Raw genomic sequence first — 14,756 nt, forward strand, 5'->3', positions numbered from 1 at the left:
TGAAGCATCTGAAGGAGTGGTGGACCCCACCTACTCCACACTCAGGTGCACTTCCACTGTAATGTGAACGACCGTGAAACACCGTCAGACTCGCCAACACCCTCTGCCATCTCGTTTCTCTTTGGCTAATCGGACAAGTGAGGAGGAGTACATTTCCTCTGACATATTTATGCTATAGTGTTAGCGGAGCTATGCATGGTTTTGGCTGCCTGCCACACAGTCAACGCAAAGAAAGCTGGGCGTTGGTCCAGCAGATCCCAGACACAGGACGGTCCGGGTTAACATCTTTTTAAATCTAACCCAGACTCTAAATGATATCACTGATATAAAACCACGACAAAGACAGAGAAAATAGAATGATTCACAGACAGAATGTTCCACTGTTACATCATAAAGACCTGGGCAGGAACCACATGTTGGTCCACATGACTCGTCAGTCATGGCCTCACCTCCAGCAGACAGTCGTTCTTCCTGTTTGACATGAGGATTATGACGAGATGATGACAGGAAGTCAAGTAACTACCACCAAGAATGTTGTTGGAGACTTTTACAACGCAGGAATGTCCTGGTAATACTGTGTTTTGACAAACTCATTCTGGAACAGTACAAGTACTTTGTGTTGTACAGATGAAAACGCTAACAGCTCGTTTTGTTGTTACTATTATTAACAGAAACATATTTCGATCCAAAGAGGAACGACTCTTTCTGTATCAAACAGTCTTTCCACTGGCACCGTCCTCACATTAGAAAATATAAATATATCCTTAAAACTAAGGATCAATAGGATTCAACTTTCTGCATAGTTAACACTTACGAGAGCGGAGCAGGAAGTGAGATTGAACACCAAGAGTGTGTTTAAGTTGAAAATAAAAACAAAACTAAAAACTGCTCACTGATTTACAGTAAACCAATGTTACTTTCGTCTCAACAAAAAGTGATCCTGAAATTCCTGTAGTCAGCGCTATGGTGCACATTCATCTGTTTGTTGATTGGCTCATTTAACAGAATCAGAGCAGATTGCATTAAAAAAAAACTCTAAACTTTGCTTTGTTTTTACAACATTAAAGCATTTATATAACAATAACAAAGTTAAGGCTTCAAGAAAATCTCCAAAATAACAATAAAGTTAAGGCTTCAAGAAAATCTCCAAAAATGGAATTAGGCTAAAATTTTGGAGCTTTCATGCGATGTTCAAGTGTCATTTTTGGAATAAGTAGCTCCATTATTAATTTAACCATGTGTTAATTATTATAACTATTTAACGATTTATTCATCCAAGCTCTAAGCCGTTCTTCTTCGCGACAGCAGATTTGCTCAAACAACCCAACTACTGTACGTTTCCCAATTGTTTGACTAAACTTCCCCGTGCCTCTGTGTGTCAAAGAAAACTGTGTTGATCTACATGGGGCAACAGGGTAATCTGGAGAGGGTCAGTGTTCACGCTGGTGGGCTGGACACACACACACACACACAGATGAATGATATCCACACAGCACCATGCAAATGCAACATAAAAAGGGGCAGTCACTTTTTTTTCTCTGACAACAGTAGGGATGTCGATGAGGTCAACTCACGACACCATAGAATTAGATTTGTTCTTCACGACAATTTTTGGAGGATTTTATGAAACTAAATTAGCTCTAGACAAATTATAGCAAAATACTGTTACCAACTGAAGTTATCTTAAATAATAATAAATAAAAAACCTGATATCTTGAAAGCAGGCCACAACGTTTTGACATTGAGATAATGTAACCCACGCCTTTTTTTTGTGAGTCATTTCTATCGAGTTTTAATCAGTTCACCGTCACATCAGTGCTCAACAGCGCTCCCCTTGGGAACAATAAATATTAATTGTAAATTGCAGTGGCGCCCCAGCATCCGTACATGTCAAGGTCGAGTGTTAACAATCACGAGCTGGTGACTCACACAGCCTGGTCATTTTCTACATCCATCACTCTGTCCCTCTCCATTACATTCACATGACATAACAGACAACCCGTACGTCCAAGAAAGGTTCCACGTCCTTCACAGTGACTCGACCACAAAGCTGACCTATGTCAACATCTCTCCTATGTCCTAGTTTCCTATTCAGTGGTAACATTGTCCCTCATTCACTGGTAACACAGATAAGCGCTCCATTGTCACCACATCATTGGCTAAACCAGCAAATGTAACCTCACACTCCTATCCTTTCCAGTTCACTCCTGTAGTAAATACGGTGCTTGAAACGGCCGTGGCCCCGTTCTCCTGTTCATTTATCCTCTGCACCACATGCTGATTCAGACCCATCCTGGTCTCCTCCCCTGAGAACCACAGGTGCAGCAACACAGCTTCTTCATTAAAACTCCTATAGGAAACACAGAGCCCCGCAGCTACGCCACCTACAGCACAGCACCGACACTCGGCTCTGTAACACACCGGCGCCGTTTACCAGACAGTGACATGGTAACATCTCAGGCTGCCCTGAGGAACACAGTTCAGATGCCAACACAGATCTGGAGTTGGACGTGTCCTTACTCGCCGAAATAAAGTGGAACCTGGTTCTGAACAGGTACGACAGCTTTGAATGGAATGAAGAAGAACGGCCACGGCCGAGTGACGAGCGGAGAGAAACCTGGTCCTTCCAGTCACATGGACGTTCCTGGAAAAGAAGTGACTGAATTCTAGGCAAACGCTGAAGGACTGAAGTAATTCTATGACCCAGGGGAATCAGGATACACACGTCTGTCTACAGTCTAAGAACATGCTGCAAGGCATGGATACTTTCATTTAACCAAAGAGTGAATGGTTGTTTGTCTATATGCTAGGACAGGAGTGGGCAAACTTGTTGACTCGCGGCCACAATTGTCCTAAAATTGAACAGGGGGACGGGGATAAATGACATGTAAAAGTCACACATAAAGGCTAAAATGCTAAAATGCTTTAATCATTTTCTATGCCATCTATTGGGAAAACGTGGGTATTGCAGGGAAAAGGCAGAAGTATAATGAGAATATAAATAAATTATATAATTTATCATTTATTTATATGAAAAAGCTTGGCGTGCCGGATTAAAAAGCTGAACCATGCCTGTGCTAGGAGGCTGAAAAAATATTAGCAACAGTCTCATAACACTGGAAAACCAATGAGGGAGTAAAAAAAAAAAACCATGATACAGCAACTTTCCTTGCTGTATCATGTATTTTCCACAAAATGGGATTCATCAATTTATTCTACTTTTGAAAACAAGGCGTACTACTTGGTTCCAGCAGTCTTAAAAAAAATTAAATTAAAAAATGTCTCTCAACACATTTTAAATCAGTGCTTCCCATGGTAGGGGGCGAGGCCCACCATAGGGGACACAGAGAGAAGCTGTGATTGGATCCACTGCAATCATGTCATGTCAACAACAGGACTTCCTCATTTCAATGTCAACAGTGGTGCAGCTGGTTCTACCTGTTGATTTATGGCCTTCAGACCTCGAACCTCAGACCTCAGACCTGAAGAGGTGAAAGAATTCAAAGGATTTGGTGAAATACTGTATCTTCTCCTCAGAACGTGACAGACATCAGTCACGTCTGTCACGTTTGGATCAAAATGGTGACGAGGCACTCCTCCAAACACACACACAGTGGAAACAGTGACAGTATAAACATAATTTACGCCCGTGAGGTGGCTGTTTATCAGCGGAGGAGAAGGAAGAAGACGCTGCAGTCTCTCCATCCCAGACCACGTCTCTGTGTTTCAGCCTGACACTGTAAAGATGCAGGGAGGAAATGATAATTCACTGCACTTACTGCACCGCTGCTCTCTGAGGAAGATGGAAAAGCCATCGTTTGAACAGATATTTGTTGAAAGGCCCGACTTTAATAAATTATGATGTAACAGTCTTCTCAGTTGAGTCTGTTTCAGGCTCAAACTGTCTTTGTTTTCTCTGTCAATCTATGAAGTAATGACGTCAACACATACAGTATGAAGAGCAAAAGGGTTAGCAGTGACGAGTTAATCGAGTTTCCAAAAACTGGCTAATGGTACACGGCAAGCTAACTCAGACCAGTCACTTCAACTAATCCATTATCAACAACTTTGTTGTGAATTTTGTTTTACTGCACAGTCCTCCTGTAGGCGATACCAAAACTCAAAAACAAAAGAGTTAGGCCACGGTTTTCTTTAGACACAGCTCTAAAGTTTGTGCTGTTTTACTGACTCATAACATGTTGCTAACACACAGAACTCTATGATTAAATAGATAGGAATTGTTCTACACACACACACCTCTTCTGAAAGTTCACCTACAGACCACAGAAGAAAGAGAGAGAAATCAAGAGCTATAAACTGACTGATTTTATCTCTATATGACACCGTTTCCTCTTTTTAGCTTCCGCTCTAACAGCAGTTGTTCAGCTTTTTTCTACATTTCTTTGTGTACTTGAAGCTAGTATTCTGGACACAGGAGTTCGACTCAACAACTTGCGAGAGTGACTCAGTGAGGAGACTTTTCTGCATCCAACGGTCAACTTATCGTATCTATTTACCGTACTTTCCGAACTATAAGTCAAATTTTTTTTCATCCTTTGGCTGGGTCTGCTGCTTATATTCAGGTGCGACTAAGATATTAAAATATATAATTTCACATGTTTATGTTATTCTTAAACTGACAGCCACTAGGGGGCACTCTAGGCTTGTGTACCAACGAAGAACAAAATGCTTCTGGCAGCAGATCTGATTTTGCAGCTATAAATATGTTCAGGAGCTGATGTTCATGCACATGTGTACACCTAGCACCGAACTGAGAGCAAAATATGGGCCACCATGATGATAATTAGAGCTCATATTCTGAAGTCAGCATGTGACTCTTCTTCTACACCGTCTTTCACAGCTCAGATCTTACTTTTTTTTAAAATCCATATAAAAAAGATAAAACTCCATAAACTGCAGTCCTCGTTTTCAATAATGCAGTTGGTTTTATTACAGTGGTGCAATAAACGTCAGGTTCATGACTCAGCACGAGTGGTTCCACTTCATTATGGAGACGATCAATGCTTTAGCCCAGAAAACATCAACCATTGATGAGGCGGCGGATTGTTATGAGGCTTATTGGGTTTGAATTATGGATGTTTGTTCAAATGAAAAGGAAAGTCGCGATCATGCCGTCGTGTTAACGTGTTTATTGAGAGATCTATAGATTAATGTGGATGTAGACTCTGAGAGATACTGCGTCATCTGTTTATAGCAGCTACTGACGCAGTACTGACCTAAATATCCTCGAGAACATTCCTGTGTCACCTGTTGAAACCAGAAACTTGTTGATGCTAAGCATAAAATTCTGAGCTAAAGCAGAAGATGGTTTTTATTTTACACATCCACCTGTCGTCTCAGGTGTGTTGACGGAAGCTCTGCTGCATGGACTTTATTAAATACTTTTTAAGCTTCTGTGGGCCACACAAAATGATGGTCCACATTTGGCCCCCGGGCCTTAAGTTTGACACATGTTGCATGTCATTCTACACTGTGCACAGTGCACCTCTGTGGCACTTGGTGGTCGGGGGATTCGAACCTGCGACCACTCCCACTCCCTTAACCCACCAGGCCACCACTGCTCAGAAAGAGGATCTACATCCAAGTATTACTGTAACTCTACTGTAACTTCACTGTAACATGGTAAAAATGAGGAACAGTCGACCGACATCTGACTCTGATTTATGACCCAACACTTGACCACATTTGTACTTTCTCAAGATACGATCAGTAAACATGGAGACCAAACCAACGCCTCTTCCTCGTCCACCAGGCTGTTAGTCAGTCTGACAGGACATCAGTGTCAACAGTTGTGACTGGACCTCGAGGCATTCACACGTGTTTGGCTCCTGACTTGTTTGAATGGTTTGAAGTGAGAACGCTGCTGAGAACGCGCAGTTCTAAAGAGTGTCACATTCACGGTGAGGAGGAGGCAGCTGTGCTCTGGGTCAGTCCCCAGAACCACAGGGGAATCGAACCCACTGTCCTCCACATGGCAACAGGACAGGAAGGTCATTTTTAAATTATTCAGCTTTGACTCATTTGTATCCTTTAAATCATTTTACAGGTCACTCAATCACCGCGAGGGTTCACTGAAACGTTATTCACGAATTCAACGCGTTTATAAATCCGTGCCAACATTAGCCATTACACCTCATAAAAAGAAGCCGATTTTAAAGCAGTTCCGGATATTGTTTTCAAAATAAAACACCAAAACGTATGTCATGTCTCTTTTATACAATCATTTTTTATTCAACCTGATGAATAAGTCATTTATTATTCCATGAAATATACAATTTGTACATGTGTTTTTAAACCATAACAAGTTAGTGTTTTTCCTTTCATTATTTTGGCCAATGATGAGATATTCAAAAAGAATAGATTTTTGAGTTCTACTCATGGGCACAGCAATTTTCCGTTTTATTTTGAGTTGTCATTTCTCCCGTTTCCGGTTAACTGCCACTAACTTTTCGCTGCTGCTCCACGCTGACTGCGGCTCTGGCTGCCCCGACGTCTGCCGCCCTGTCCTCTCAGACAACACACAACTCTCCACATTTCCTTCAACCTCAAAACAGTACAAAATAAAACTAAAACCCACTGATATTTTTACCGGCACTGTACAGTCTCTTTATCCGCCTCCAGCGTTTCCTTCCCGGCTTCTGGATGCTCATTACCGCCTCTGTGCCCACACCACCGACAGAACCAATGAAAGATGCTCCTGCCGCGGCGTGCCATCGCACAACGCCTGCCTCTCTACCACCACTCTCAGAGACAAAGCCCTAGACTGAAGATAAAAGAAGAGGAAAATGAATAAAATGCCTCCTACCGTTTAATTCGGCTGTAGCGGGCGGCTCCCTCCTCCTGCAGTTGTGCTGCGCGGAAGCTGCGGACTCTCTGCCTCCTCCCAACGACCGCTCCTGGGCTCAGGCTGCTGGGTTAATTCCACCGCGGTAATGAGGCAAAGCCCGGTGGTTCCAGCAACCGCGAAGTGGACGGTGCTGGCTCTGGCTACTACACTACACAGCAGCTGAACCTCACTGACACACAATTACGAGTGGGCAGGGCGTGTCATCCCTCCGCCCGTGGGCCCTCCCCTGGAACAGAGCAGCGGGTAAAAACCGTTCGGCTGCGTAAATCCCCCGAAAAGTTAGGAGGCGTTCAAGTCGAGCTACGTTTTTAAAATCGTTTTGTATGTATTATATCGTAATTAGAAAAATCTCCCGTGATATTATCATACCATTAACGAGAATACACACACATATACTGTATATAGCTATATATTGATGTAATCAGCTTTTTTGTTTTGTAAAATGAGTGACGTTTTAAAGTTTCTATTGAGTTTCTGGAGCTTTATTTTCTTTATTAAACTCCAGGTAAAAAACCCAACTATTTTTCCTGATAGTTTGATCATTAGTGTTCATTAATTAAATGCTACTAACTCTTTAATTATCTCTTGACTCTCTTGCTTATTAGCTCTAATTCTAACTAGTCCTGGGCAAACCTGGTTATATTTGTTCTAAGTCACTGCTCACTACATCAGACAACAGCTTGAGTTGACTCTCTACTATTGACATACCATCATGCTGCAAACAGCACCTTCATTAAAGTCAATTAGAGATGGACAAACACTGTATACCAGCGATCACCGAGTGGCGGCTGAATCTGTGACTGCATGATTTTTATTTCATTTTATTTCAGCGTCCGGACCCTAAGGTGTGTGTCAGATACTTCAGTACGCAGTAGTGGTTTGGCCGGTTCAACGTTCAGTATGACAGACGTGTTTGTGGAATGTAAACCTTCAACATACTGTATGTCACTGCAGGGGTTGGAGCCCACAAACACTAAAAACACTCCAGACCGGTCAGAGAGGTTTCACATCAGGAATTCTAATCCTGCCAAACCTGTGGTGACCTTTGGTGACCTGTGTACATAAACAATCAATAAAAGCCGACAGGATCAAACTGATGTGATGGATCATATTCGCTCAAACTACGTCCGAAAACCATCCGACGCAGCTCAGCCACTTAGCTGCTGAACACACAGCGTCCATCCATCTCTCTTAAACTGCGCCCATCTCTCTCTCTCTCTCTCTCTCTCTTTCTCTCTCTCTCTCTCTTTCTCTCTCTCTCTCTCTCTTTCTCTCTCTCTCTCTCTCTTTCTCTCTCTCTCTCTCTTTCTCTCTCTCTCTCTCTGTGTCTCTGTGTCTCTCTCTCTCAGCTGCTCTCTCAGCTGCTGAGGCCTCCTGTCAGAACAGGCTCACACCATTGATTCCCACCGTGGAGGAACAGGCAGAGGCAAACATTTCATTCCTGAGTTGCAAAATCACTCATTCATAATTAAAGATAATAAAACCACTACACATTAGGTGCCACCAGAGCGGCGATCTGTCAACCTCCATCCTGGAGAAGACTTGGACCACATCCATTTGCTGCCATTATTCCTCATCTTAAAACCCTGATTCGTGACTGGGGCGTGGGACACTTGACTTTTCTCCCTGCTTGAATGGACTGAACGGATCTTCACGCCGAGCACACGGTCTAACCGGTGGAGCGGACGGCGGTGGAGAATTCACGGCATGTGCTGGCGTGATCATGCAAGTGAGTGACGTGAGTCTGAGCCTATTGGATGCTTCCTCCCCGCAAATATTCGAAGGACGACGATACTGTGAGAGGACGTGTGATGAGAGCCGAGGCTGAGGAATGTTCCGTTGAGGTGTTCCATGTGTTGTTCTCCAAGTCGGAGCTGGGACTTGTTAGAAAGGCACACGATGTCTTGACTACGTCCTTAGTTAATTACAGCTCAAAGAATCCTGGCTTTAAAACTATCTGTGTATTCACAACTGTGGTTTCTGTTGTTGGTCGCAATATTTATTTTCTTGTTGTCTGTTTATATAAGCGTTATCTTTTATAAGCTACTATTTTTGGTTAAATATTGCTTCCTGTTCAAGCTGTTGGTAGTTTATTTTTTATTTTTTAGTATATTTAGTATTATCGGCTAACTTTTGTTTATGGTAAGATTAACTTTTTTGCTGTATCAGCCAATTTTATAGACAGTTCTAGGTTTTTTGAACAGGCTGTCTTTAAACTTTCAAAATATACTTACACTATTTTCAAGTTACTCTTTTGGCTAATTTAAGCGTTTTGGGCTACAACTCGGTATTTTTATACTTTATATTTTTTTATTATGCAAAATATTATAAAGTGGCTCATTATAGTTTAGTTTTTCGTTTTGAAATGTTAACTATTTACTAAATGCTAACTCACGTAAGCTACTGTATTATATCTATATTTATTTTGTAGTTTTTAGCATTAGCAACAGTAGGCTACTGTTTTCACTGTCGTTTCAGTTTTTGTGAAAGTTTGTTATTTTCAGTGCGAGCCTTTTTATAGTTTACAGCACTTAGCTTTAGTGGCTAACATTAGTTCATTTTAACTAAATTTTGGCTGCTATTTTAAAGTAATGTTTGGCTAGTTTCTGCTCAACCTGTAGCCATTTTAGCTAATCTCACACTAATCTCTGAAAAAACGTGGCCTACCCTGAATTTTTTTTTCTTCTTCTGCACTGCAGTTTTTTTTAATGGCGCCTCCTTCCATCAACAGGAAGATGTCACCGAGACAGAGAACAACATGAAGTGAGATGTCAGCGGAGGAGGAGGTAAAACACTCCCATCAACTCCTGCCGCGGAGCTGTGACTCACCCTGAGAGCGTGTGTGTTGGTGAGATGTGAGCCAAATGAAAACGCTCAGCCCGCGCCTCTAATGTCATTCAGCACACATTCAAAGGTCGGTCCGCCACTCTCCGGAAGATTCCCCGGCCCTGCAGCCTACAGGTGGAGGCATGAGTACAGCTCTGAACGGATTTGCCCCTGTGGAGGAGAGTGACGGCCGTGACCACTGCTGTCACTGCAGGAGAGCTTGTTGTCCTCCTCCTGTGCTGCTGCCTGTCTCACTGTGTGATGACATGTAGCTGCAGGACGCTCAGAATCTAGGAAAACCTAGGGTCAGATGTTAGCAAGACGAAATGACCTCAAATTGATTTAGAATTTCATTAACATTCGTACTGAAAGTAAAAAACTGGCCAGGACAACAGGAAGCTGAAAGAACAGAGTATGTCAACAGAATGCTAACATTAGCCGAACACAAGGAAGAATTAGCCAGACATAATTATAGCAGCTATAGCTCACTGTGTTTTCAGTTTTTTTTCACACATTTTCTCCCAGTGATAATAAACCACTGCTGCTGTGAGGTTATCTGAACTGAACTCCAACTGAACTTGTTTTTTTTTTTTATCAGTACGTGAATCTAACGTTGACCCTTTGACTGAAACAGAAAGCACATTAAAAATCCCCCTCACTCCTAGCATCAACCAGAGGAAGTGTAAGTGCACGCACACAGACATATTCACGCAGACGACAGTGGATTTCCTGGTGACTGCACAGGTCGATGTCAGAGCGTTCACACGAACTGTAATTAACATAACTGAAAGAGCAATAAAACACATAGTGTACATACAGTACCTTTACATATGTGCAATATTTGTTTTACTTTACACCGCTGTGACATGACATTAACTCCATTACAGGACCAACAAAGTCGTTCTTTAATCACATCATGAAACCTATAGCTATTATTTACACATAAATATAATTATTTGGCCAAATCCTTACCACTGCGTTGGCGTATATTCTGTATAAACGCAATCCTGGGTAACAAGTGACCTAAATATTGAATTTATAGAAGCTTAAACGTTACACAATGGAGTGACGTAGAAAATTAAAGGTCTGCACTGACCTCTAGTGGAGATAAAGAAAAAGTGACTACAAGTCTATCGAACGCGTATCTTTGTAACTGAAAAAAGTAGTTCTTATTTTAAACTTTGACAACGGTCCACACTGGGTTTCCTGTATTTACGTTTGTTTTCTGTTTATTTATTTGTGTTGGTCAATATGTTCAACAGTACTGCAATAGTCCTATTGACTGTGTAATATTCCTGTAAACGTCGTTGCAATATTCGACTTTTTCTCTGAAGTATTTCAGAACGACAGGTGTTTTCTTACGTACGTACACGATGCCATCGTGTGGCCAAATGGACACAGTGCAGCACTCGTTCGCCATTCAATCAAACATCCCTATATTCGAAGGCTATAAAAAGCACAATTAAGATTTGTTACACAGAGAAAAAACAAAACAAAACAAACAAACAAACAAACAAAAACAGACTATGTTGCTATTTAGACAATGACTGTCAAAATATTTGTATAGAAGAAACAGCAGCATTCCATGAGTTTAAGCCATAGAATTATATATATATAATTTTTAAATAATCACCAGAAACACATCAAGGTCCCAAACCAATGCGTGTGTCTGTCAAGATGTTCCTTTTATTTTTGTTGTGTTTCAAGATAATTTTACAGGTAAACAACTTTTTTTTCTGTAGGATTATTATTATTGTTTTTTTTTTTTGCAAAAGTTAATATATCCATGGTGTTCCATTTCATAAAAATAATTGCTCCACTTACACTCTTCGTGACCGTCAATAGTACACAGAGTCATATGTATAGAGATATCTGTTCAGGGTCTACACACTGCTATAACACTACACAGTGATTCTGAGTGGCTAGGTGTCAGGGTTTACAGTGCGGCGTGTGTTGCTTTATTCCACACACGCGTTGCAAACACACCTATAAATGTCTTTTTATTTAGTCATATGTTTTTTCCTCTTTAGCTTTCCATAGAAAACTACTTACATTTTGGTTCAATGGCAGCAACTCAGGGGTGAAACAGAAAGCAGTGACTCAGTTGTGCAAATGCAGGGCAAAAAGTGTGAAACAATTATATATATATATATATATATTTATTTATTTATATATGTTTTTGTTTTTATCTGCAGCAAACCCATGTCACAAAATTAAAGGTGCAGTCCAGTCCAGGGCGTTGGTGATACATCAGACGGGCAGCTGAGTCCACCTTCAGTCTGACCCATAGAAAATTAAACATTGTCTGTGTGAAACAACGCGTCATACTTCAAACTCATACTGTGTGATTGTGCTTCAAAGTCAGTCTGCTTTGTCACTGTGGAGCTCACTCTCAGCACTGCCCTCTGTAGAGGAAACGATAGAATGCGGTTTAATGATTTGAAAGACTGGCCTATTTTGATGAAACACTGATAAATTAAAATAAATCCAGTCCAGTAACAGGCCTCTACGTCCCACATATAACTATAATTTACAGCCTTGTAGTGACCCAGATCTGCCATCTAGTGGGCCACATCGGGTATCCAGGATGTGGGACATAATCTACAACTGAGAGTGGCTGTCTCTTAGCTTCATGCTTGGCCAGACAATTATCTGACCCATTGTTTGGACAGATGAAGTCCTGTTGTGGGCAGAGTTTGGTACAGACTTAGCCTACTTTCTGGATACCAGATGTGGGCCACTGAAGACTGGTATCACAGCCAACACTGCGTCACTGACTCAAACCAAAGAAAGAGAGAAAGGGAGAGTTTGTTTATCTGTTTCAGTTCAGGGGATCGACCACTGTATGAGTGAAATCACAGTAGGATTTGTTCAGTTGTCAGTTTTCAATCAGGTTGACTTTGTTTGCAACATCTTTGAATAGAACTTTTTTCAAGGACAGAACAAAATAGAACATTTTCCTGGTAAGTGCATCAGTTTTTGAACTCATTTCAGATTCTACTGTATTCTCAGCTGGTTCTCAGTTATGGACATATATGTTTTTATGGTTGAAGCGAGTGACACAAATGTGATCTACCAACTGAGGTGGTAATAGCACCATCTACAGGGGAGGAACTGGCACAACATAGTTTTCAAATACCAGAAGAAGAAAATTAAAATAAATACCAGAAACCATCTTCTGCTGCTCAGTCCTCACAGTCACTGGGTGAGGGCGGGGTGACAGACTGGATTGGTCACCAGTCGGTCACATGACCACACATCCAGACAAACAACCATTCACACTTAGATTCACACCTTTGTGGTTAAAAAGAGTTAAAAAGACCAGGAATCGAACCAGAAACTGTTGGGCTTCATGTAGTAAGGCAGGGGTTCTCAAACTGGGGGGTAGCCCCCCTTAGCCAGGCCCCTCTTGGGAAGCTGAGCTACTGCTGTAGGATACATTTGGGAACGACTGCAGTATAGTAAGAACTCTTCCAACTCCTCAAACTCTGGGGGGCGCTGTGGGTCATTTAATCAGAGGGTCAGATTATATTATTATTGGCCTGATGTGAGTGGGCCAGGAGTCTGAAATGATAGAAACATGGAACCAGTCAGCTGAGGTCACTGCCAGTTGGTTCATATTTAGTTAAATAATGGGCCGTCATTGACAGGACGTGAGGACGTTTGACAAACGGACACAATCCTCTTCTTTATTGTCATCATCGACTGTGAACAGGAGGTTCATCCCAGAAACCTCTGCTGCTGAGCCTCAGTAAGGAATCAGTGGAGTCGCGTCATGACCTAAAATGAACTGGGACCACGGACTTGTGAGATAATGACGTGTATTACCGTATCACACACACAGGTAAAAATATTTTTTTTTGTTATATTTATATCTGTAGAGTTTGTGTTCATCTTGTATAGCAGCCTGTTTGAAATCCTCTCAAGTGTTTAACATTTGAAGCTTCCACCTCCGTCAGTCTAAGGCACTCTGCCCTTAGGTCTCTGTCGCAGGAGCTCCTTTCCTCGGCGTCTGACTGGAACGCCATCGTTGTGGATTGCTTTTTTTGTTTATTTTTTTCTCTTTAGCAAAACGCGCAAAAAATGAGGAGAGAAACAACAAAGGTAGCTGTGAAGCTCCCGGAGACCCCCGCAGCTGTGGCCTCCAGCTTGTGATCACAGGACGAAGATGAAGGAAACAACAGTTCTGGTCCAGGTTGCATCGCTTCGCTCGTTACATCGCAGGCTAGAACTTGAGTGGGCTCAGCTGTAAGGTTCTGTTTTCTCTTATTTACAGGCAGGATCTCACAGACTCACACTCCTCAAGTGTTAGAGACACATCCAGGTCCACCAAGTCTCTGTTAAGGCAAAGTTCTGACGGGTTTCTTCTCTGCTGCTGCTGCTCTCTGTTCCTTTTATTCAAATCACTTCAAACCCTCCTCGTCTTTACATTCTTTTTTTCACAAAATAGACTCCGTTATGTAGATTTATATACGTAGAAAATTAGACGGCAACTAACAGTGGCCCTCTGCGTTCTTTCGACAAGTTCTTTACACTTTTTTTTGTTTTGTTCAAGGGAAACTCTGTATTCTCAAAATAATTCCTCCTCGGAACTACATTTACACATTCTACTTGTTCTTCTTTTCTCGTATTTTCATAAAAAGTGGATGATTCAGCAGTTCTTAAGGTGGTGGGTGTATATAGTTCACAAAATAATTTAGAGCACGGTCTCATAAATAAAACTGTAAAAAACACGTGGTCTCAGTCGTCCGGCCCCTCCTGTGGTTCCACACAGGTGCTGAGGAGGAGGAGCGGGGAGCAGGAGGAAGATGAAGAATGGATTTCGGTCCGTTGGCGGTGCTGTGTTTGTGATGAGCGCGGCCACAGTGTTCAGCGGGAGCTGCGGTGTTATCTGCTCAGCGTGGACGTGGACGTGCCTGTGCGCAGTGAGCTGGGCAGTTTGTCAGATCCAGGGATTTTCCAGGGTCCAGGAGAGACCGTGACCTTCCTCCCTGTGACGCCGCCGCTGCCGCTGCTGGTGGTGGTGTTGGTGTTGGTGGTGGGGTTGGTGGGGGGGGTCTTG

The 14,756-nt window shown here is 42.2% G+C and overlaps 2 protein-coding genes and 1 long non-coding RNA gene across 3 annotated transcripts in view; 1 reads left to right on the forward strand and 2 right to left on the reverse strand.

Annotated features, from left to right (window-relative positions):
• LOC103382720 (fatty acyl-CoA reductase 1) overlaps positions 1–7,040 on the reverse strand; it is a 35,201-nt gene extending 28,161 nt beyond the window's left edge. The window contains exon 1 of the mRNA XM_008315603.3: positions 6,827–7,040. The gene's annotated coding sequence lies outside the window, so the exon portion shown is untranslated. The remainder of the gene's footprint in view (positions 1–6,826) is intronic.
• An 8-nt stretch (positions 7,041–7,048) lies between these two features.
• LOC112487296 (uncharacterized) lies at positions 7,049–11,217 on the forward strand. The gene is made up of 3 exons (XR_003050256.1): positions 7,049–7,111; positions 8,230–8,597; positions 9,600–11,217. It is a non-coding gene; the product is annotated as an uncharacterized LOC112487296 (long non-coding RNA).
• Positions 11,218–12,748: 1,531 nt separating this feature from the next.
• magi2a (membrane associated guanylate kinase, WW and PDZ domain containing 2a) overlaps positions 12,749–14,756 on the reverse strand; it is a 182,427-nt gene continuing 180,419 nt past the window's right edge. The window contains exon 23 of the mRNA XM_025057380.1: positions 12,749–14,723. Within this exon, the coding sequence (XP_024913148.1) occupies positions 14,582–14,723 (142 nt within the window). The 3' untranslated portion in view covers positions 12,749–14,581. The remainder of the gene's footprint in view (positions 14,724–14,756) is intronic.

Source organism: Cynoglossus semilaevis, chromosome 8 (assembly GCF_000523025.1).
Source record: "Cynoglossus semilaevis isolate Cse_v1.0 chromosome 8, Cse_v1.0, whole genome shotgun sequence".
In the NCBI taxonomy this organism is placed as follows: domain Eukaryota; kingdom Metazoa; phylum Chordata; class Actinopteri; order Pleuronectiformes; family Cynoglossidae; genus Cynoglossus; species Cynoglossus semilaevis.